Below are 23667 nucleotides of genomic sequence, written 5' to 3' on the forward strand. Positions count from 1 at the left end.
GAGTAACAAAGTTCAGGGTATGTGTACTTCACATTTGAATCAGTATGCTAACATCGCTATCCAAAAGAAGAATTCTCATAAAAATACACTTAGATTTTAAGCAGTTGTTTGTCAGTGTCTTTCCAATACTCTCAATTGCTGCAAGAGAAAATAGTAATTCACAAAAACTAAATATACAACAAGGACCCACAGTAGCAGGCTTTAATATGGAAAGAATGCAATACATAAATGGGATAAAAAGATGAGTTGAATGGGTTATTAAACTACTTCAATAATTGAAGATGTATTTGAGCAGTTTCAACAGTAACAGCAGTGATTACATATCAGTGGTGTGTGAACTTAAAGGGGAAGGAAAGTCCAAGGGCAGCACATTTTGTTCAAAGTACTTTTTCCATAAATTTCTTTGACTTTTCTTTAAAATATTAGTTTTCTTCACAATATAGAGACCTTAGGTCTCCATTCTTCCTGGGGATGTCAATTATGGGAAGGTATCAGAATGGCTCTATTGCAATCAGCAGTGACTTCAAACTGACCTGAGAACTGCCTGGCCTTGGAAAACCAGGCTAAACAGTGAGAAATCTGCTCCCCCAGGGCACTGATGCTTCAGAGCTACACCCAGGCCAGTTTGAGTTGTAGCCCTGTTGTTGAGTCTATTATTTTCTTCCATGAAAGGTGGGAGTACTTTGAACAAGAAGTATTCCCATGGACTTTCTTTCTCCTTTAAGGGAGTAATTCTATATTCAATATTGTTGAACAGGATACTAGGAAGAGAGGCTGGGAAAAATTAGGAGCAGTATGTAATTCATTGACTTCTCAATCTCTGTAATTGATGACACAAGATCACAGGATAATTACAGAGGAGGAAGGCAATTCAGCCCATCTTAATTCTTCCATCCAGAGAGATTCCAATGCGTCCACCATTGTAGTACCCAATTGTTTCTTAAAATGATTCCAGGGTCTTTTCCTCCACTACTCTATCTGGAAGTTTATTCCATACATTGATCACTCTTTGTCTGAAGAAGAATTTCCTGATCGCAGTCCTAAAATTATCTTTTTACTAGTTTGAACCTGTGTTCCCCTAGTTCTACTCTTGGAGTTTAATTTAAAGTAACATTCTAGATTAACCTTTTCTATGCCTACAACAACCTCATATATCTTTATAAGATCACCTCTCAGATGAATCCTTTCCAGGTTTAAAAGCCCGTGTCTATCCAGTCTTTCCTCATAACTCAAACTGTGACACTGGGGATCAGCCTCGTAGCTCTTCTCTGTTCCGCCTCCAGCACTTGAATGTCTATCTTGTTTCTTGCCGGCCACAACTGGATGTAGTATTCAAGGTCTGATCAGAGCACTATAGAGTTTGATCATTACCTCTTCTGACTTATATTCTACTGTTTTGGCTATGTAGTTCAACATCCATTAGCTTTGTGATTCCTGCTCTGCCTTGAACATGTTTAGTGGATAGTTTATGAAGGCCTCTAGGTCTCTTTCAGCTTCATCTTTAGCTATTTCAACACATTTGTGGAATATGTGTGTCACCTATTTTTCCTTCCTATATGTAGCATTTATCCTTCGCTTAATTAAATTTCATCTGACATTGCTCTGACCACTTACATATTTTGTTCAACTCATGCCCTAATTTCTGAGCTGCATTTTCCGATTTCACTACCTAGATGGAGTTTCAATGTGGGGAAGTGTGAGGTTATCCACTTTGGATCCGAGAAAGACAAATCAGAATACTTTCTTAATGGCAAGAGTCTAGTAGCTGCGGAGGAGCAAAGGATTTAGGTGTCCATGTACACAAATCACTAAAAGCTAGTGCACAGGTATAAGAAGTAATAAAAAAAAATGCTACTGGAATGTTGGCCTTTATTGCAAGAAGATTCGAATACAAAAGTGAGAAAGTGCTGCTTCAATTATGCAGAGCCTTGGTCAGATCCCATCTGGAGTACTGTGTTCAAGTATTGGCACCGCACCTCAGATATATTGGCCTTGGAGGGGGTACAGCGCAAATTCACCAGAATGATACCAGGCTTAAAGGGTTAAATTAAGAGGGAAGGTTGCATAAACTTGTTTTGTATTCCCGAGTTCAGAAGACTAAGTGGTGATCTAATCGAGGTGTTTAAAATGATAAAGGGGTTCGATAGGGTACATACATAGAAACTATTTCCTCTATTGGGGAATTCAGAATAAGGGAGCATAATCTTAAAATCAGAGCTAGGTAGGGGTGAAATCAGGAAGCATTTTTTCACACAAAGGGTGGTGGAAATCTAGAACTCTCGCCCCAAAAGACTGCGCATGTTGCGTTAATTGAAATTTTCAAGACTGAGATTGATAGATTTTTGTTAAGTAATGATATCAAGGGATATGGAGAAAAGGTGAGTAAATACAGTTGAGGTACAGATCAGCCATGATCTCATAAAATGGCGAGACAGGTAGGCTGATTAGCCTGCTCCTGTTCTATGTGCTCCTCATACTAAAAAGATCAGTGATATTAAAAATATCACTGGTTATATCAACCGACTAATCATAATAGGTTTTAACTATTGTTCTACTACAAGCCAATAGACCAATTAGTTTAAAGTTCTTTAGTCAAAGCCATCAAGTATTACTTAGAAACAGTAATATGTTGGCATTAACAATACAAAGTGATAAAGATAAATGTTTTTACTTCTTTGTAGCTTTTAGTTATAAACAGAAAAAGCTAATACTAAGTTGGACTATTTTTCAAAGTATAGACCTAGAGGATGATTTTAAACCCCAAGAACGGGTGGGTTGGGGGTGGGTGGGAGTTGAAAACAGTTGCAACTGCAAAATGTTTGAACTTTGCATTCCCAGTGGGAAACTTGTACTTTTACGCGCCGACGTTAAACCCGGAAATAAAGCCGGGCTGTGGTCGCAACCCAAAAAGCAACTATTTTCAACTCCCACCTGCCCCCAAACCACACGTTCTTGGGGTTTAAAATCACCCCCCTGGAGTTTCTTCCTTGTACACAACCTGGAAGTTGGACCCAAAAAACGCACCCAACATTGCCCACATTTTGTTGATGTGAAGTTACACTCAAGTATCCTCCCAGACTCATTGGAATACATTGGAACATAAAATTGGCATAAATGGGTCTAAATCAGTATAAACAATCTTGGTCCAAGGAAACACCGAACCCACACCAGTATATTTCTCCTTCAAGTTTTAAAATTTACGTTTCAACTCATTTAACCACCATTCGTGCATATTAGGCGCTTCATGTTTAAGAACCTGCAAATCGGGGAAGCTTTTCAAATTTTAATGTGACTTATACTTAGGCCATAAAAATGCATTAAAAAGGAACAGAAAACACAGAGCAGATCTCAGTGAGGATAATTTTTTTTTTAAACGCTCAAAAAATTGCAATTAAAACCAGAAAAATGAATTTGTTTCCTGCTACATTTGAAAATCTGGTCGCAATGTTGAGAGAACCCCCTCAAACAAACGCAATTGGAGGATACTCATACTTGAAAGTTGGAGGCTGGCCAGTTTTGTGGGCAGAGGGTTGGATGGATGGATGTCAAAGTTTGAGAAGACTTTGACATATTGTAGTTATGCGCTTAACTCACTAACACCCAAAATTCGGCGATCTTTTAAGGCATGTTATTGTTTTACGCCCAGATTACGGGTGTATCTGGGCGCAAATACAAAGGAACCTCCAGGCCATACAGTTGTTGTTGAAGGTTTACCCAATTATTCCATGTGTATTTAAGAACATGAATTGAAACAAAATTGTATTACAAGTAACCCAAAATTCATTGGTAACTCACTGTCATATAACTATACAGAAATTAATAGGTATCCCCAAACAACGTGTTAAGATAGTGACTTTCTTGTGAATAATGAAATTAACACAGGCTACCTTCTTGTTTTCTTTAATAACACTAATACATGTGAACCATATGTATCATAATATGTAACAGAAAAGTCATTGTAAACAGCTGTGAGTAGTGTTACTTTTTCAAATTGGCTACAGCAGTTTATGTACAAAGATTTCTCAGACAGACACAACTAAACAATTACATATGAGAAAGACAGCTCGAGGCGTAAATAAAACAGGTTAGAGCTGGGCAATTGGTTCAATAAATCTGCAATGCTAAATTGTATCAGTAAGGACAGGAATTCTGCCAAAGATGATTTACATTGCACTAAGAGGCTTTTGTGCAAAGTTTACACTGACAGTTTTATTGCAGAATCAGTAGATGTACTCATCAGAATCACTGGAGTGACTTTTTTTTTAAAAAAGGGAAAAAAGCACAACTGGAGTAAGGAGAATTTTAACCTTAATGATACTCAGATGCACTGCATGCTAGGGTAGCATCCTCCATTACTGGTACAGCAATGATCTTCAAAACTAGAAAGATACAGGTAAATCCCAGCTAAGATGGGCATCTACCCTCATGTACTTAGAGTCAGTATTGCAAGTTTGCAGTCAGATCAGCATTCAAACTCTAGTCAGACAGGAAGAAAGGAAGAGAGGCCAAACTGACAGAGCCAGTCCTGTAGAACTCTTATTGACAGATTATGGAGTTTTGTTGGCAGGTACTAAGATGACATTTGTAACCCAGACTATTGGATCCTGCAGACTAAACAGGAAGCATGGCAGAAGGGAAAAACAGTAAAACTCCAAAAGGTTGCAGGGAGAAAAAAAAAGGTGGCAAATATAAATATATTTTAGGAATCCACAGAGTAAGGTTATTATCCACTCAGGTTTGGATCAGAGAGTCTGGGGTAGATTTTGACTGTGCGATAGTGTAAAATGGGTGATAGAGAGTCGGCAGCCTATTTTACATCTCTCCTGATATTTATTTCTATTGAAGTCTGAAGTTCACAGGCTAACTGGAAATTTTCTAAAATATAACCCAGACAATAAAAGTTCAAATTTTAAAATAAAAATCTATTTTCCACCCACTTTTGCAGAATCAACATCTGAGAAAAGCTTGCTGTCATGTCACCAAATGGAAGATAATGGAAGATAATTGCTTTCAAAATAACGGTGAGCCCAACAGCTCTCACCATTATTTGTGGCAAAATCAAAGAGTAACTTCCACCGACTGCACGTGTGCAGTTAAACTTGAAAATCCAGAACTTGCTCTTCCTGGTTCGCCGGTGATTTGACAGCTTTGCCTTAAAAGGGACATCGCTGGCTGCAATCAATAGAATCAATGGACCAGCGCTAACTTGCTCTTCTGCCCAGCAGGAAACTAACTGATAAGACCATGAGAGATAGGAGCAGGAGTAGGCCATTTGGCCCTCGAGCCTGCTCCGCCATTTAATGAGATCATGGCTGATTTGATTTTTACCTCAACTCCACTTTCCCACCCTTTCCCCATATCCTTTGACTCCCTTGCTGATCAAAAATTTGTCTAACTCAGCCTTGAATGTATTCAATGACTCAGCCTCCACAGCTTTTTGGGGTAAAGAATTCCAAAGATTCACGACCCTCTGGGAGAAGAAATTCCTCCACATTTCCATCTTAAAAGGGTGGCCCCTTATTCTGAGACTATGCCCCCTAGTTTTAGATTCCCCCATGAAGGGTAACATCCTCTCAGCCTCTACCCTATCGAGTCCCCTCAGAATCTTGTATGTTTCAAAAAGATCTCCTCTCATTCTTCTAAACTCCAATGAGTATAGACCCAACCTGTTCAATCTTTCCTCATAAGACAACCCTTCCATACCCGGAATCAAACCAGTGAACATTCTCTGAACTGCCTCCAATGCAAGTATGTCCTTCCTTAAATAAGGGCATCAGAACTGTACGCAGTACTCCATAAGTAATATCACCACAAATCAGGTACACTCACGTATATCAAGTCTAAACTAAGTTTTAACAGCGTGATAAGTCTTAATGACTGCCAAACAACCTTTCTGGCACTGAGAATTACATTTTTTAAAATGTAGAGTCTCATTCATTGCGGTTTTAAAAACTGTTGGACATTTTATAAAAAAACAATTTAAAATTTTTTAAAACTTTTTTCTTTCTGTCTCTTTTATTTCAATATTTCTTATCCTCTTTTCACTATCTCAAACTGTTTTTACAATGATTTTACTGTTGTAGCTTTCACTTCCTGATTTTGATTCGTTGCAGCTTGCATTGATTTTTCGCGGCTTGTCAATAATGCTGCAATCTGGTTGGTTGAGGGAAGAGAGTGATCCTCTCATCACTCGTATGGGTCCTGGAGTTAATGCTGGACTCTTTTCAGTTTCGCATTAGAGAGCGTTCCCGCAGTAAAGACTGTGGTAATAAGTTTGTGGGTGAGTATAAATCTATGGAGCGCCGAGCGCTGTTCGTTCGCTGCTCAGAGCAATTCCCAGCCCAATGTAACTACTTCCATCTGCCAAAGATCCTATAGTGGTTTGACCTGTGATTGGTGATTGAAATTCGCAGGCTTTGCCACATTTATATAATTCATGATGGCCTTTGAATGTGCCATTAAAAGAATAGCTTCACCCAAGGACTCTGCCACAGTACAGTTCTGAAATTGGCAAAAGAAACCATAAATAAAAGTATTTACAAAGGTGAATTGGAATAGCTTAACTATTTTCAGGAAATTTGGTCTTCCCATGTTATTGAATGATTACATTTGTGTGGAATTTTTAGGCTAGCTATAATTTAATTTTGATTGATTGTGCTGACTTCAGAGCTTTGGGAATTGGTCTTGGAGTAAAGTAATACAACCACTGACATAGTGTTGCCCAGAATAGAAGGCTGAACCATTTAATCAGCGCCCTTGTTCTTCTGCAGATGTCCACAAGGTTAATTCTGTACTCTCTGCGCTCCCAGCTGGGAGCTGTGCTTGCAGGGAGTGCAGTTCGGCGACAGGACTAAAAAGTATAGCCCCGACTCTTCACCCATGTTCCCAGCATGTGCAGCTCTCTGCAGGGGGCATGGATTACTCTTTCCTCAGTCCTGGCCTCTGCTGTTTTACAAAAACAAAAAAATGAAAGGTGCGATCTCCATATTTTGTTTTGATTATGCGTTCTGAAATGAGATGACCATTCATCCTCATCATCGTGCTAAATGTGTACCAACCCCTCCTCTGAATCATATTAGTATGTGAAGATTTCAAAAACTCTGGGGAGAAATTGGTCCCTGTCACACCCAAACAGTAGGCAAAAAATAGGAGTTGGGAGAAGGGACCAATTTCCAGATGCAATCTCCTGTGCCTGATCCCTCCCGGAAGTGCTTAGGCTGCTAAATTGCCATGAGTAACAAAGCATGACATAAGTGCACATTCTACTTGAATACAACAAAGTCCAAATTGAACATATACTAACCTATTCTTTCCTAACATTGTGGTACTCATCCTAGAACATGACAACACATGCTTGACTGGCACCCCATCCACCACCCTAAACATTCACTTTTTTCACCACCGGCGCACTGTGGCTGCAGTGTATATCATCCACAGGATGCACTGCAGCAACTCGCCAAGGCTTCTTCGACAGCACCTCCCAAACCCGTGACCTCTACCACCTAGATCGACAAGGGCAGCAGGCACATGGGAACACCACTACTTGCACGTTCCCCTCCAAGTCACACACCATCCTGACTTGGAAATATATCGCCGTTCCTTCACTGTCGACGAGTCAAAATCCTGGAACTCCCTATCTAACAGCACTGTGGGAGAACCTTCACCACACGGACTGCAGCGGTTCAAGAAGGCGTTTCACCACCACCTTCTCAAGGGCAATTAGGGATGGGCAATAAATGTTGGCCTTGCCAGCGATGGCCACATCCCATGAACGAATAAAAAAACCCATCAAACCTCTGCCCTGACATGACAAAGATGGGGACCAGATTGAAGAATTGCTCCTTTCTTTGAAGGTGGGGAAGAATGAGTTATATGGCAAAGATATAGGGGCATAGGAGCAGGAATAGACCATTCAGCCCCTCGAGCCTGTTACGCCATTCAATTAGATCATGGTTGATTTGTACCTCAACTCCATTTAATCGCCTTTGCTTCATATCCCTTTTGATACCCTTACCTAACAAAAATCTATCGATCTCAGTCTTAAAAATTTTAATTGACCCAGCACCCACAGCCTTTTTGTGGGACAGGGTTCCAGGTTTCTACTACCTTCCTCACTTTTGTATTCCAACCCCCTTGAGATAAAGGCCAACATTCCACTAGCTTTTTTGATTACTCTTTGTACCTGCACTAGCTTTTAGTGATTTATGCACATGAACACCTAAATCCCATTGCTCCTCCACAGCTCCTAATCTTTCAACATTAAGAAAATATTCCGATTTGTCTTTCTCAGATTCAAAGTGGATGACTTCCCCATATTGAGCGCCAGCAAACATAATTTAAAGATAGACTGTGTTAAGCAGAAGAAGACTTCAGTGATCAGTTGTGCTCCAATGCCCCTTGTATCCATCACTGAAGTGACCTCTTAGTGATTGTGATCATAATGCTTTCCTCTACGTACTTCTGCCTCCAAAGCAACTGCCAGGAATGTTCAAGTCCAGGCCTTTCAGTGTGGCAAAGTTGTGCAGGCAACAACTATGTGGGACACACGAGCTGGAGCATACTGCAGATCCTTCCATGACCTGTCAAGGCAGTGGAAGTGCCTCTTTAAAACCTTGATGGTCCTCTCAATGACTACTTTGCTGGAGGTATAAGCTTCATTGTATCACTGCTTTGCTGCTGTTTGTGGATCTGTTAGTGGAGTCATTATGTATAGGAGTATGGTTTTGTCACCCGCAAGACATCTGTTGATTTGCTTTTCTTCCTTGATGACGTCAAGGAGAATTTTGAAGAATCAATGCATCGTGATAGCTTCCAGCTTTGATGTGTAGAATCCTTTGAATTTTGGAACACACAATCTGTACCTTCAGGAAGTAGAATTCTTTCCTTTGAGGAAGTTGAGGAGGTTGACTATAGGACCTCTCAAAGCAACATGCGTGCCATCTATGCAGTGTTGGCAGCTAGACATGGCTGCAGCTCTTCATGCAGGAGGTGGCAATGCTCCCCTATTGTCTCTTTGGTAAAGCATGCTCTTCTAATACACATCTGCTCACCAAGGACCTGTTTGCCTGTACATTTTTTCTTTGCGGGGAGGGGGGTGGGGAGGGAATATCTGGTGGTGTGTATCCTCCTTGAATGCTGCCTGACTATCCTTTGCTCCATCCGGCTCTGCAAATGTAAATCCATAGGGAATGCCGTATCTACTGCTGAGAAGCCCTCATTGGGGATGGGGGCAGGTCAAAATCTCAGGCTCTCTACATTCTTCAGGCTCCAAAATTCCTCACCCCCTGAAGAGCTGATCCTGGCAGCAGCTATGCCTTATATCTCTCATTCTAACTTACTCCTAGTGTACTGCAAGTGTAAAACCAGGCAATTCGAGGCTGCGAGCACTGGCCCTTGTTACCACATGTTACAATGAGATGGCCAAGGACTCAATGGGTGGATTGTGGAAAGGGTCAAATTGAATTTGGAAGCTCAGGGAGATCAATTTTGGACTAAAAAAACAGTGGAAACAGCTCCCACCTCAATTTACTGGAAAAAAGATGTCCCAATTTTACATTGCAAAAGTACAGATATGGCATGGAATTTCAGGGTTTCTTTTGTAAGTGAATGGGATATTTCAGCCAATCAGAATGATCTATGCCCTATAGATATATCAAAAAAGTTTGCTGCCCTGAACACACATTTTGCCCACATGCAAAGTTTTTCTATATGGATGGTACATAGATACATTGCAAAGTACAGACTTTTAATGGAAACACAGTTTTTGTGCATCAAGTAATGAGTCAATGCATCAGCTACAAACTTGTTATTTTTCCAGCAGGTAACTGTTTAAGTATCATTTGTTTACAATTACTGTACTCATAATATTTTTTAAAATCTCAGAGGATGAAAATCTCCTTTGTTGATGGTATCTTAGCAACTGGGCCAATTATTTTCCGGCAGGAAAGAGGGTGCAGAAATCTCCATTGACTTTATGGCTTATTTTAACAGAAAAATCATATTTTGTGGAATACAATTTTCACAATAATCATAGTACATCCAATTACCCTAAGCTTTCTCCAATGTCTGCTTTTGGGAGCCATCTGTTTAGTCTGTCCTATGAGAGGGTGCGAATATGAATATTGAGATTACATGCTCAACAACGGTGTTTATCACTAAATTTTTTTATTTGCAATTAGCCACATCTGAATTCCGAATTTGCCACATGTGGCTAGGGGCTAAAGAATTGGATAACACTGTATTAAAGCAGGATCTATTCAGAAATATATGTTACTGTACATTAGAAATTATGGTAAAACTCAAACTGACACAAGGATGGAATAGTGTACCAGGTTTGAGAAAAAAGAAGTTTTATTAAAAAAGTTCTTACCTAACTTTTAAGTCTAACTTAGCTTATTTGAGTTGCACTGCTTATCATTTATCCTAAAAATAAAATCTGATTTTTTTTTCTTATTCTGCTTTTGAAAATGACAATTAAATGATGCATCAACTTAAAAAAAAACAGCTCTTCAATGTCTGCATTTTAAACAGTCCCTGCAAATACTCAATTTAAATTTGCTTTGGCCTTTCAAATGCAGATAAAAATCTATGAACTGAAACAAAATACGAATTCATTCACATTTACTGACTGCCTTTAAATAAGAAATAGCTGCTTCTGGAATGTAGAGAGCTTCTCCTGCACCGTAAGTTATTTCTGGCAATGGTGAATGCACATGATATGTCAGTATGGGGGTCGACAAGAAAAAAAAATCCATGTCTGTGACATTTCAAGGACAGGCTGCATAATCTGGTTCAAAGCTGTTTAACGGCAATAGGAGTCATTTAGTTCACCACATGTCATAAGGTCACTTCCAAGAAAATTAGTAACTCAGTTGCCTGTTTAAAAATATACATCTGATTTTGGCAGGCAGTGCAAGACTTACCATTAACTCCTCTTCTTCCTGTTTTGCCTCGTTTTCCTGTGGGGCCTACATATAAAGAAAAAAGAGAATTCGCTTATTTGTTTGTTGTTGGATTGAAGCATATCTTTAAAATCCACTCCCCCACCTTGCAGAATTGATACACTTCATTCAGTACTATATACCATTTGGCCTCGGCATACTACAGTGCAGGTGTTCTGTTACTTGCACATACCTGGAATTATGGTTGGAGTTTATTATTACAAATTAGTTTGGTCCTTTGTTGGAGAATTGTTTGTAAACTTTTCAAAATTGTAGAAATTATGGCTGAACTGATGCTGAATAGATGGATTTCATGAAGAGAATATGTATTTTCCATGGAAACTGCTTCGTGTTCCAGAAACATAGGCCTAGAAATTCCTCGGGCCTGCTCCCGCTCCGCTGAACTTCCGGCAAACTAACACTGGAGGACCGAGAGCAACTCCAGGAAATTTCCCGGCTATAATAAGCAGATGATAGAGAGAAACTGTCAGCCATCGAAATTCCATTTTATTCCCAGCTGAGGCAAATTCTTCAAAGTACCAAATTACTCATACTTTGGCTTTGCTTAACTTCTTTTAATCAATCAATCATTTTCTTCGTTAAATGTGACGTGATTGTGTGCAGAATCCTATTCTTGGCCAAGTGACTGATCACAGCCAAATGAATCAATTTGCCAACATGTGGTGTTCATCTAAAAACTATTATTCAACACCTATGCAGAATACATGCGCCAAACAATAACAAGTTCACGGCAGGGTGATGCAGGTTCATATTCCAAATGGATTGAAGTTTGCTAGCTGAATTATTTTGCCACACTGGTTATTGCAGAGCTGCTCACTGGAAGTAATTTCCCATTCCACTGGTAATGATCGAAGCATGCAGAAAAGTATGGGGCCAATTTTCCTGATCTTTGCTCCTGGGAATGACCATTTACCTGGAAAATGGGATGTAGCAGGGTTGGCCTGCAGTAGGCGCAGGCCTGTTGCAAACAATATGGGAAGGGCTGTTCCAAGCCCTGGTCTTCCTTTCCTGAGACCCAGCTTGCTGGGTGCCTTGGCAAAGGGGTTCCCAGTGAAACTTGGTGCTACAGCCTGCTCCCCATCTGCCGCCGTTCCCCCCTGGCGGGGGGGGGGGGGGGGGGGGAGCTGGAGCTTAGGGGGGTTTGGTGGGGGGAGGGCTGGAGCTGTGCTGGTGGTGCCTCCAGCCTTCAAGATAGGAAATAATGGCACTCCTGGGCCTGGTTTTCAGATTTCCTACTCCTGACCACCACTGGGAAACCGGGGACCAGAAAGATCAGTCCCTATATTTTTAAATCTTTATACATGTCTATTTCAGCTCATAGGGCATGAATTTATCTCGGAACCGGGGACCCCACACGTCCGTAGATATTTATGTAAGGAACTCGGAAGCCAATTGGGTGCATTGCAATCTGCGATTATAACTCAATTGAAGGTGAGTATTTGTGCTTCTGGGCCTCCCATGCGCCTGGCAGCCAGATTGATAGACTGGCTGCCTGTCGGAAGGGAAAGGAGCTGCGAATCAGAGAGGGGGGCGGGATGGAGAGATCGTGAGCCATGGAAAAAAATCAGAGGTGGGGGGATGTGGAAGTCACTGGGGGTCCAGCCAGCATCAGGGATTGGAGGGGAGAGGTCCATAATCGGGATCGGGGGTGGCGGTGGGAGGGGAGTCCAGCATTGTGGGGGGGGGGGGGTGGTGGCGGTTGGCCAATCGCAGGGGCCCTGTCAGCCAGGTGAGCTTGTTGGGCCTGGATCAAGCACTCTTGATCCTCTGGACCCACAAGCAGTGCAATAAAGGCACTCGCCTCATGGATCCAGCCCCTCCTGCCCGCTTTCACCTGACACAATTCGGAAGCGATGGGAAACACGAATAGGGAAGGTTAAATTCATTTAAGTTTTCCAATGCACAAAGAATTAAGTACCTCAACTATTTCAATGAGGTACATTGCCCTTTAAGAATCGGCCAGCCGGCTTTAAGTGGGGTGGGGCTTCCTGGTGTCTGCTGTGCACGTATATACAAAACTGCTTGGGTTAAACGTTGGAGCTGAGATGCGGTCCCACTCCAAAAAGATGTTATTGTAACCTCCCACCCACCCCAACCCACCCATTCTTGGAGGTTAAAGTTATCCCCATAGTCTAAGTAAATGATCAGTTCCTAGGATAGTACAAAGTGCTGACCTGTGTGAATGAAGAGCCATTATGGGATGCATGTGAGCCACTCCCATAATATACAACATGTCAATGGACTGTGAGACCCTGTAAGTTTCCATTTAGGGAAAAATGACTTGATATATCAAAACTATGTGCCACAAGTTAAGATGTATTGTCTGTAATCTTTTCATTTCTAATGATACTCTTGCTAATCTCCTGTAGCATTGCACATGGGAAAACAAAACATAGGTCACTTTTCAGATCAAGAAGAGTTAGAGGGCAGGGAGACAACTAAACCAAGGCAGCGGAGTGGAGAGGGAGCAAAAGAGAGGAGAGATAGAAGGGAAGAGAGAAGAGAGGTGGGAGAGGGAGAAGGGAAGGGATGGAGGGAAGGAAGGGGATGTGGAAGCGAGGAAAGGAAGGGGGGTACGGAGAGGGGGAAAGGAAGGGTAGTGGGGGGTGTGTGGAGAGGGCATAAGAGGGGGAGGGCAAAGAGAAAGAGGAGAGAGGGAGAGAGAAGAAGTGAGAGGGATGGAGGGAAGTGGGAGCAAAGGGAGAGAGACAACAGAGTGGGAAGGGGAGAGAAGGGGCAGACGGAGAGGGGAGAGATGGGTAAGGAAGGGGAGGAGGAGGGACAAATGGTGGAGGATGAAAGAGAAGTGTCGCTTCTTTGGTTTAGCTTCAGCGTTTCGGTTTTCAATCTTTTGTTTTGTTTCTACTTCCGTTTCTTCAGAGGGTTCTTTTGCACGACTGCGAACCAGAGTCATCTTCTTCCCTCTTAGTTCTTCTTTGTACTTTTTGTTTCGATTTAACCATCTAATGCTGCAGTGTCTTGTGCTGTCTTACGGCATTTGGTACACTTAACCTTTATCTTTCTGGCTGTTTCATTTATTGTTGCAGACATGTTTTGTTGCAAGCTCCATTTTCAAAGTTCCTTTGTGCAGGCCTCATTCAGCTATGGCCACCGGCTGGTGCCTTTTTTAAAAATCATATTCATTATTTGAGTTAACAATTAGTTTTAGAGCTTGTGCATTATGCTGGGGGGGGGGAGGGGTGTCTGCATTTCTTAAATAACCATTTATTATTTTTTTCTCAGCTGCATTGATTCCAAAGGTGAGTTATTGCTTTTTCCTGTATGTGGCCCTGTCACGTAACATTATACTCCAAGTGCCACCTCCAGGTGAAATATCTTTAGAATGTTGAGACCACTATTTAATATATGTTGGGGAATATTTTGTACTAAAATATATTATGGCTTTTCTGAGGAATTGGCTCCTTAAAACCTACCTCTCTGACCAAGTATTTGGTCACCTGTCTTAATGTCTCGTTGTTTAGCTCGGTCTAAATTTTTGTCTGATAACGCTCCTTTGAAGCACCTTAGGATGTTTTACTGTGTTAAAGGCACTATATAAATGCAAGTTGTTGTAATAATTGTTCTATGGTATATTTAGAGAAATCACCAAGTGATTTTGAGCAAACAACCAAGCATTTACAGAAAATGATCAGTATTAGTAACTCCATCATGGAAATGCAACAGGATTGGAATTTAAGAACAATTCACTAGCATGTTACAGCAATCAAGAACATCATTTTTCTCAATGTGGATGATTGGTAACTGTAATTTTCTAGAGTATCATGGTCAAATATTTGCTTTTTCAAAATGACCTCAAGTATACAATTGTAGTTATATACAGGACTGGCCCTTAACTTTTAGACAAATTGCTTGCACCTGTCATGATAATTTGACAATGAAACAAGGAGGTGGAAAAATGTCTTTAGCAAGTTGAAAAGCAAAGTCATTTGTCAGTTTGCTAAAGCTGAAAAGCAATGTGTCATGGATAGTAGAGGACTACTTTAGAAAGTAACGTTTTAGGAATACCTGAAAGCTCAAGATTGTGATGCTTAGAAAAAGGTGAATTTTGGTGGTAACAGAGGTGGTATTTAAGATGCAGAGCAGGATGTTGGTTTTGGCAATTCTAACAGCAAGATGAAAATCTACACCAAATGGTGCGTGCAGGAGAAGAAATGCATTTCTAAATCATCTAGGTAATCATAATGAAGAGTTCAAGTGGCACCACGGCTGATTAAAATGAGCTGACCTAGGGGTTATCAAATACTGGTGAGATTACATCTTCACTGCCTTTGTCTCACTCTTTACCCTCTCATATTCTTGACGCACTTACTCTCACACATATTCAATACCAATAATAATAATTCCAAGTAACCAAAATTAATTAAGTAATATTGTAAGAAGGTGGATTTGTATTGATTGATTGGTTGTGCTTGCCTGTTCAAATATCTTGTGCTTCTTGGAAACTGGATCAGTATAAGTGCCGCTCAGGAAAGAATTGGCATTGGGTACAAGTAATCAAATTCAGCACTGGAAGCATTTTTCACTATCCTCCACACTATTCTGTTCAGTTTAGATTACCAATAACAGTATGTTTCAAGCCTTGCAGAGGGACTTTAGGGAGATAGGCGTTACATTGAACAACAAAGTCACAAGGATAATAATATTGGCATTCATTCCCATGCTACACACTGGAAAGGTTAAGATATTAAACTTGACATAGATGAAGGGTTGTGGTAGGTTGAATAGAGAAAAACTATTTCCTCTGGTTGAGGAGTCAATGACAAGGGGTCATCAAGTTAAAGTTTTCACTAATGGTGTGAACAGAGAGGTTAGGAGAAAATTCCTTATGCAGAGTTTTCAGAGCATGGAATGCTGTGCTACAGGAAATAGTTGAGGTAAACACCACTGCATCTTTTAAGAGAAATGTGGCTAATGGGATTTGTATCTCAAATCATTTTGCACATTTTTAGAAAGAGCTGAGAACTAGCGGGGAAGGAAGAACAAACATATGGGAGAACTTGAAAGAAGAAGCAGGAGCAGGTCCTAAAGTTACTGAGCAGAGTATAGCAGCTTAAAGAAGAACAAAGTGGAACAATTTGCTTTGAACAACAGGTACAGTATGTCGATGATGGATCAGGAGGTGGAACAGCAGCACCAAATGGATTTTTTTTTAATCGTTCATGGGATGTGGGCATCGCTGGCAAGGCAAGCATTTATTGCCCATCTCTAATTGCCCTTGGCCTGGAACAACGCTGTGACAGGGCATTGTTTACCGAGGAAAATTGCCATTATATATGTTTACGTATCTTTTTGAATTAATAAAGTCACAGAGCAGTGGATGCACTAACCAATCAAGTAAGTAATGGAGCAGTTGGCACAGTAACAAATCAATAAATGAATAGAACAGAAATCATAACAAAAATAAATAAATACATGTAGCAGGAGGCACCAATGAATTCATGAAGCAATGGCCACATCAACAAATCAATAAATATTTAGTGCAGTGGGCACACCAAAAATCAATAAATGGAGAAGCAAGCACAGTTAATTAATAAATTCATACAGCAGCTGGTACAGTAACTAATCAATTCATTAATGAAGCAGTAGGAATTGGTGAACTAATAAATTCATACAGTAATGAACACACCAACAAGCCAATAAATTAATGAAGCAGTACATAAGAACATGAAAAATCGGAGCAGGGGTAGGCCATCCGGCCCCTCGAGCCTGCTCCGCCATTCAATAAGATCATGGCTGATCTTCTACCTCAACATCATTTTTCTGCTCCATCCCCATATCCCTGGATGCCTTTAATATCTAGAAATCTATTGATCTCTGTTTTGAATGTACTCAATGACTGAGCCTCCACAGCCCTCTGGGGTAGAGAATTCCAAAGATTCACCACCCTCTGAGTGAAGAAATTTCTCCTTATCTCAGTCCTAAATGGCCTACCCCTTATTCTGAGACTGTGACCCCTGGTTCTAGATTCCCCAGCCAGGGGAAACATCCTCCCTGCATCTACCCTGTCGAGCCCTGTAAGAATTTTGTATGTTTCAATGAGATCACCTCTCATTCTTCTAACTCTAGAGAATACAGGGCTAGTCTACTCAATCTCTCCTCATACGACAATCCCGCCATCCCAGGAATCAGTCTAGTTCACCTTCGTTGCACTCCCTCTATGGCAAGTATATCCTTTCTTGGGTAAGATGACCAAAATTGTACACACTACTCCAGATCCGGTCTCACCAAAGCCCTTTATAATTGCAGTAGGCACCTGTGAATTAACAAATTCATATAGCAGCTGGCCCACCAAAAAATCAATGAATTAATGGAGCAGTAGGTAGCAGTGAGGTTATACCCCTTCCTACCTTTGCAACCTCTGCCCTTGCAGTCATGAATTGCTTTCAGTAGTTTCAGTAGCAGTTTACTTTTCAAAGTGCTACAAGTGATTACCAAATATTTGCTGATTGCAAAGCTGAGTCAAAACTACTGAAAGGCTCTTTAGTTAAAAATAGATGTTTAGTTTCCTAAGAAACTTAAGCTGTTAATACAATATATTTGTTCCATATAATGAGTTTAAGTGCATCTAAAGGAATATTCTGAACTTCAAATTTGGTGTTGGCATAGCTGCCTTGAAGAAAGGCTGCTGACAGACAAAAGGAGGGGAGAAGGTAAATAGACGGTGCAGGGAGGAAAGAAGGAGGGATGAGCATTATGGGAGTCAAGGATCATAGTGGGTTAGAGGACAAGATGTGATCAAGGGTCATGGGATCATAGCTCATGGGTTGTCATGTGGGGGGCACGAGGCCTAAGATCAAGCACTCTACCACCAGGGAAAGCAAAGAGGGCTGGTATGCTGACTCTACATCAAATGACCAGCCACTCGAATAAAAAGGATAGTTAGGATTCAGGTTGGGCTCAGGCCGAAGACTGGGTATAATTTGGTGGCTGGAAATGGTGCAGGGAGGCCCAAAAAGAGGCAAGAGAGCCCTGGATGTCTTAAGTGTTAGGTGAAAAATTCAAAAATAGTTTTTTAAATACCTAATAAACACAAGGCTATGTGGGTGCAGGCAGTTATGCCCTGCACTTGGGCAAGCCTACGATCTTGGTGAAGCCCAGAGCCCTGTCTTCTTGCTTTGTTTACCTCCATAGAGAAGGAGATGAACTCGTTTACTTTGAAGAGTGCATCCGCACCCTGCTTGATGCAGGAATGCATCACAACTTGACTAATGTTGCAAATGTCACCTGTTGCAGCCTGGAATGAGCCTGAGGTGTAGAAATTGAGGGCCACAGTCACCTTCAGAATCACAACCTTCAGAAGTGTGTGACCTGTTTCTGGGCTCCAGTTGATGCTGCAACAAGTGACATAGCTCTGTAACAGCTTCCCTGGTGAAGAGGAGCCACCAGACACACTGCTCCTCACTTAACAGGAGGTGCAATGTTCCTGTCCTGTAAACTCGTGTGGGGTATGATCTCCTGCGTCCTCCCCTCCTTCACCCTCTTTTCCCTGCAGCTTAGGTCTCTCCACTCTTGCTTGCTTTTTTTTCTCCTCAAGGTCCCCCAGCCACAATGGCAGATCAAGCAGCACCCTCATGTTGCCAGAGGAAGTTTATGCAGATGCCCTGCGGAGGAAATTCTCTCCCAGCTCAAAAAAAAACTTGCCACCAATATTGCAGTCAGCTGCAGCAGCCAACACAGCTAGAAACAGCCACAAAAGCCCACTAGCAGTCTAAAACCTAACCAGGACTTATCTAACTGCAACTGAGGATTCTTTTCAATAATGCTGGTACAGCATTCCTCTTGACTGTTCCCACCCACTAAAACCTGGGTGGGTTTTAGGATGAGCGAATCCAGCGCTAAGGAAGTTGAAAATGGCAATAGGATCCTGAAACAGGCGCAGGACCCATCTTCACATATATGTAAGTGGGAATCCGGCAGTTCCAGACAGACACCTGGATGACTAAAGTCTCACTCAAAATGGTGCCGGACACACTCTGCCGGACACACTCTGCCGGACACACTCTGCCAGACATCAGGCGAGTGAGATTTGAATGAACAATCCTTTTCCCAGCAGCCTTTACGATAAATTTTCACAATTTAATTCTATTAAAATGTGATTATTTTTCTTCAAATAACATACAACTATTGCTACAGTGACACCGTAAAACTATGTTAACGTAGCTTGTACACTGAGTTGGAAGACAGTTTAATATGATTGTAGGTGCTCTCTTAATAGTTCTCATCATTCTGCAGGACCTTTCTAGTTTGAAACATTTGCCCCTTTTGCACGACACATTTGGGATCGGACAGACACTGACACCTTGTTGGAAAGATGTTTAACAATTTCTGGGAGAATAACTTCACATTCTAATGTTTTCATCAGTTGTGCCAAACATCCCAGTAAATTATGGTTGACATTTACTCAATATGTATCTTATTTTGAAACCATCACAGAACTGAAACTTGATACAGGGCAATGGCAGGCCTCGCTGAACTATGATTCAATAAATGCTAATTATATCCAAACTCTACATGCTGCTGTAATAAAGAAATAAAGTTGTTAAGATAACAACTGCAGCCTTAAATATCTGTATCTCTTATAAAGAATGAAAAAAGTTACAAACAGCTGCCACCAATTAGATGTAAGGTTAATGAATTTATTGTGCTACTTTGCATTGACTTGTAACTTTGATATTTAGCAACAAAGAACATAAGAAATAGGAGCAGGAGTAGGCCATACGGCCCCTCGAGCCTGCTCCACATTCAATAAGATCATGGCTGATCTTCTACCTCAACTCCAATTTCCCGCCCGATCCCCATATCCCTTGATTCCCTCAGAGTCCAAAAATCTATCAATCTCAGCCTTGAATATACTCAACGACTGAGCATCCAAAGCCTTCTGGGGAAGAGAATTCCAAAGATTCAAAACCCTCTGAGTGAAGAAATTTCTCCTCATCTCAGTCCTAAATTGCCGACTTCTTATCCTGAGACTATGCCCCTAGTTCTAGACTCTCCTGCCAAGGGAAACAGCCTCTCAGCATCGACCATGTCAAGCCCTCTCAGAATCTTATATGTTTCAATGAGATAATACTTCATAAAATTTGCAGGAAATATTTATAAAAGCTGAGAACTTTGCTTTGGAAATCATTTTTTTTAAATGTTGAACTGTTCTAATAAACATAACATTTTGATTGAAACATCTAAAAGAACATGAACCTCAAAAACCAATAACTATTTTATATCTACAGGGAATCCTGTATCATACAAGGTGAAGTGTTACTGAGTTAAACACAGGAAGAAAAATGGTGAAACATGCCAAATCAATTATTTTCTGCCTGATCCTAAAGCAGTTGTCTTGTGCTTCCAGAATCTAAAATGATACAGTTTAAATCAAATAAAGTAGTTAAATGCATGGGACACAGTTAGCAAATAAGGATAACATAAATGGTCAAGGAACAAATACAGTTATAAAACAGAAGTATAAAAGGACTGCTAAAAATAAAGTAAAAGGAACAACTACTAAAGATGAATTAAACTGCCTACACAGAAATGTACACAGCGTCCAAAACAAAACGGGGGAACTGGAGGCAATAATCCGTAGCGAGGAACCAGATCTGGTAGGAATAACTGAAACATGGTTACATAAGGAGCAGGACTGGCAACTAAATCTTTCAGATTATAACATAATCAGAAAGTATAGGGGAGGAAGGGGGGGGTGGAATAGCTGCACTAATTAGAGATAACATAATGGCAGTAGAAAAAAGGGACATAACTAACAGAAGGATAGAAACAGAATCCAGATGGATTGAAATAAAAGATAGGAAGGCATTGATCACGCTAATAGGAGAATACTACAGACCACCAATTAGTGGAAAGGAGATGGAGGAAGAAATAAGTAAGCAAATATGTGAAATGAGTAAAGGACTTTAACTATCCCCAAATAAACTGGCAAAAAGAGGTAGGTAAAGGGGTACAGAGAATGGAGTTTTTACAAGGGCCCCGATATTACCAGGGAGGCGTGTTGGCAGCGGGGGAGGGGGTGACTGGGCGCATGGGCAACCCACCCAGTAAAATCCGTCAGTTCCCCAAGCAATCGCGGGTGAATTGAAGCCACTTAACGTGGCTTCCAGGTTTCCTGTCGTCAACCTGCGCAGCGGGCGGACTGCGCACCCACATCACAGGCTGACAGCTGGAGGAGCCCTATTTAAAGGGGCAGTCCTCCAATGACTGATCCTGCAGCAAACAACGACACAGGACCATGGAGCAGCCCAGGGGAAAGGCTGCTCCCAAGTTTAATGATGCCTCACTCCAGGCCTTACTGGATGGGGTGAGGAGGAGGAGAGGGGATCTTCTACCCGGTGGATGGGATGAAGTGGCCTGCCTCTGCCACCAAGAAGGCCTGGCTCGAGGTGGCAGAGGAGGTCAGCAGCAGCAGCAACGTCTCCTGCAGCTGGATCCAGTGCAGGAAGCGCTTCAATGACCTAACTGGTCAGCCAAAGTGAGTACACTTACTCATTCTCCTACACTCCATCTTCCACATCACCACCCCCACCCCACAACTCCTTCGGCACTGCCAAAACTACTCTATCACATCACTCAAACATCATCCTCAACTTACCTGCACTTATTCACCTCCCCAGTACTCATCCCACCACTACCACTCAACCCAATCCTCATACAATCTCATGGCACTGTCTCATACTCACCCTCTGATGCATCTCTTTCACGGTCAGCCTCACCCAAACCAATGCATTCATCGGTTGGCCACGTCACCATCCCTCATTCACGCCTCTCTACTTTCTCCCCTTATAGGAGAAGAGAGCCCAGAATGCACGGGAGAGGCCGAGGACCGGAGGGGGGCCGCCACATCAGGTCATCCTCACGGACGTGGAGCAGAAGGATCTTGAATTGAGCTGCACCCTCGAGCGCCTGTCCATCGGGGACGCCGAGACTGCCACCTGACAAACGGCTGGTGACAGAAGTTTAACATTCAGCACTCACAACAGCAAATGATGTTAACATGCCTCGCCATCTTCAGCACCTCAGCATCTGTCATCATGCTTAGTATTGCCTTCTGTTCTCTTATAGGGCCTTCAGCGACCACTGTGACAATGGAGGGCGATTCCTCAGAGGACCTGCCAGCCTCTGAAGGGGCACTGTCACATCTGAGCGAGCCATCCACTAGCGCAGATACACACACCTCGGTGGGTCCCTGTCCTCAGTTAGTTGGGGTTGTACATGGTGAGACACCACACACGTGAGCACGAGCAGACACTGGAGGCAGGGGCAACTAAAGAGAGTCCGCCTCGGTGGGAGCACTCTTCTCCAGGCTCTGCTCAGCTGGACACAGATGCTGAACCCTGGGGGCCATCCTTTATAAGGAGAATGATCGAGGGGCAGCAGCACACTTGCGAGGTGCTGGAACAGGTGCCACGCGCACTCTCCACAATCGCGCAGAGGATGGAGGAGTCCAACTCCTGCATGAGTGGAATGGTGGCAAAGGTACAGGAGGGGATCTCCAAAATACTATCATTGGGGCGTAAGGGCATCTCTGAGATAGTGTCGCGGGTAAGTGCGGGAATGTCTGGGATGGAGGGAAAAGGCTAGCCTCTACCGAGCTTCAAGCACGTCTCAACAATGAGTCCATTGAGGCCCTGACAATGGCCCTTCGGACTCAGGATGAGCAACTTTCTGCCACCTTAAACAGGCAGGCAGATACACCAGCTCTGGCCTTACAAGGCATCACACATGTCCTCCAAACTATCGTCCAGCAGGGTGGTAGGAGTGATGTGGGCCTGGCCCAGGAAAGGGATGATGGCGAAAGGGGACATGGAAGTGGGGACGCCACTCAAAGCACTCCCACATCTCACCCGTTGCCCCCCTCTCAACCAGTACCCGCAATTCTGCCTCCTCTCCAGGTGGTTGAGTCTGCTCCTGCACAGGTGCAGGTGGAGCAGTCTTTGGAGGGGCCCTCACGGGCACCAAAATCTAGAGGGCGTCGGCCCAAAGCATCTAATCGGTCAGAACATGAACAAGAGCAACCTGCCACTACCTCTGCTGCAGCCACAGGGGAAGCATCATGTAGGAGTAGTAGGAAGTGTAAGGCAAAGGTTTTGTGAGCACAAAGGGTATGCACAAGGGTGTTTGACGGTTTGTCATGTTTTTTATTTATATTTGATTTTTGTTCAACTCACATTAAATATTATTATTATCACCACTACTGCCATGTCTTGGCCATTCTTGACTGGCTTGTGTACCAAGTCCCTTTCATGAGGTTCACCATGAACACCCACACTTGATGCGACCCACTGGGTCACCCTACAGTGGGTGTATGTGTATTGCACGACTATTTTGTGCAAGTGCCTGTGGCGCAGCACTGTGTTGTGGAGCTCCACGTGGTGGAGGTAGACGGCGTGCCTGGCGAGGCTGGTGATGTTGCTCGTCCTCAGATGAAGTGATGAATGCAGCTATGGCGCCCCCCCATCCTGACGGTGTGAGTTTGAGGGGGTCCACAAAGTAGGTAAATGTGTTTGTAAAACAGAGTTTTGAGTGGAAAGACAAAGGTGTTGTAGCCAAAACTTTGTCTGAAGTGACAGAGTGACCTGCTGCAATAAATGAGGTATTCCCCCCAACTGTTAAATAATCCTTTGCATCTCCCACTGGCTGCTGGCTGAAACACGTCTGCTCCAACAGGGAGTGTTTCCCA

General features: G+C 42.4%; 1 protein-coding gene across 1 annotated transcript in view; it reads right to left on the reverse strand.

Annotated features, from left to right (window-relative positions):
- Nucleotides 1-23667, reverse strand: part of LOC137332206 (collagen alpha-1(XXIII) chain-like) — a 236989-nt gene that overhangs the window by 151023 nt on the left and 62299 nt on the right. The window contains exon 3 of the mRNA XM_067995902.1: nucleotides 10923-10967. Within this exon, the coding sequence (XP_067852003.1) occupies nucleotides 10923-10967 (45 nt within the window). The remainder of the gene's footprint in view (nucleotides 1-10922; nucleotides 10968-23667) is intronic.

The sequence above is a fragment of the Heptranchias perlo genome, chromosome 14, assembly GCF_035084215.1.
Source record: "Heptranchias perlo isolate sHepPer1 chromosome 14, sHepPer1.hap1, whole genome shotgun sequence".
Lineage (NCBI taxonomy): Eukaryota > Metazoa > Chordata > Chondrichthyes > Hexanchiformes > Hexanchidae > Heptranchias > Heptranchias perlo.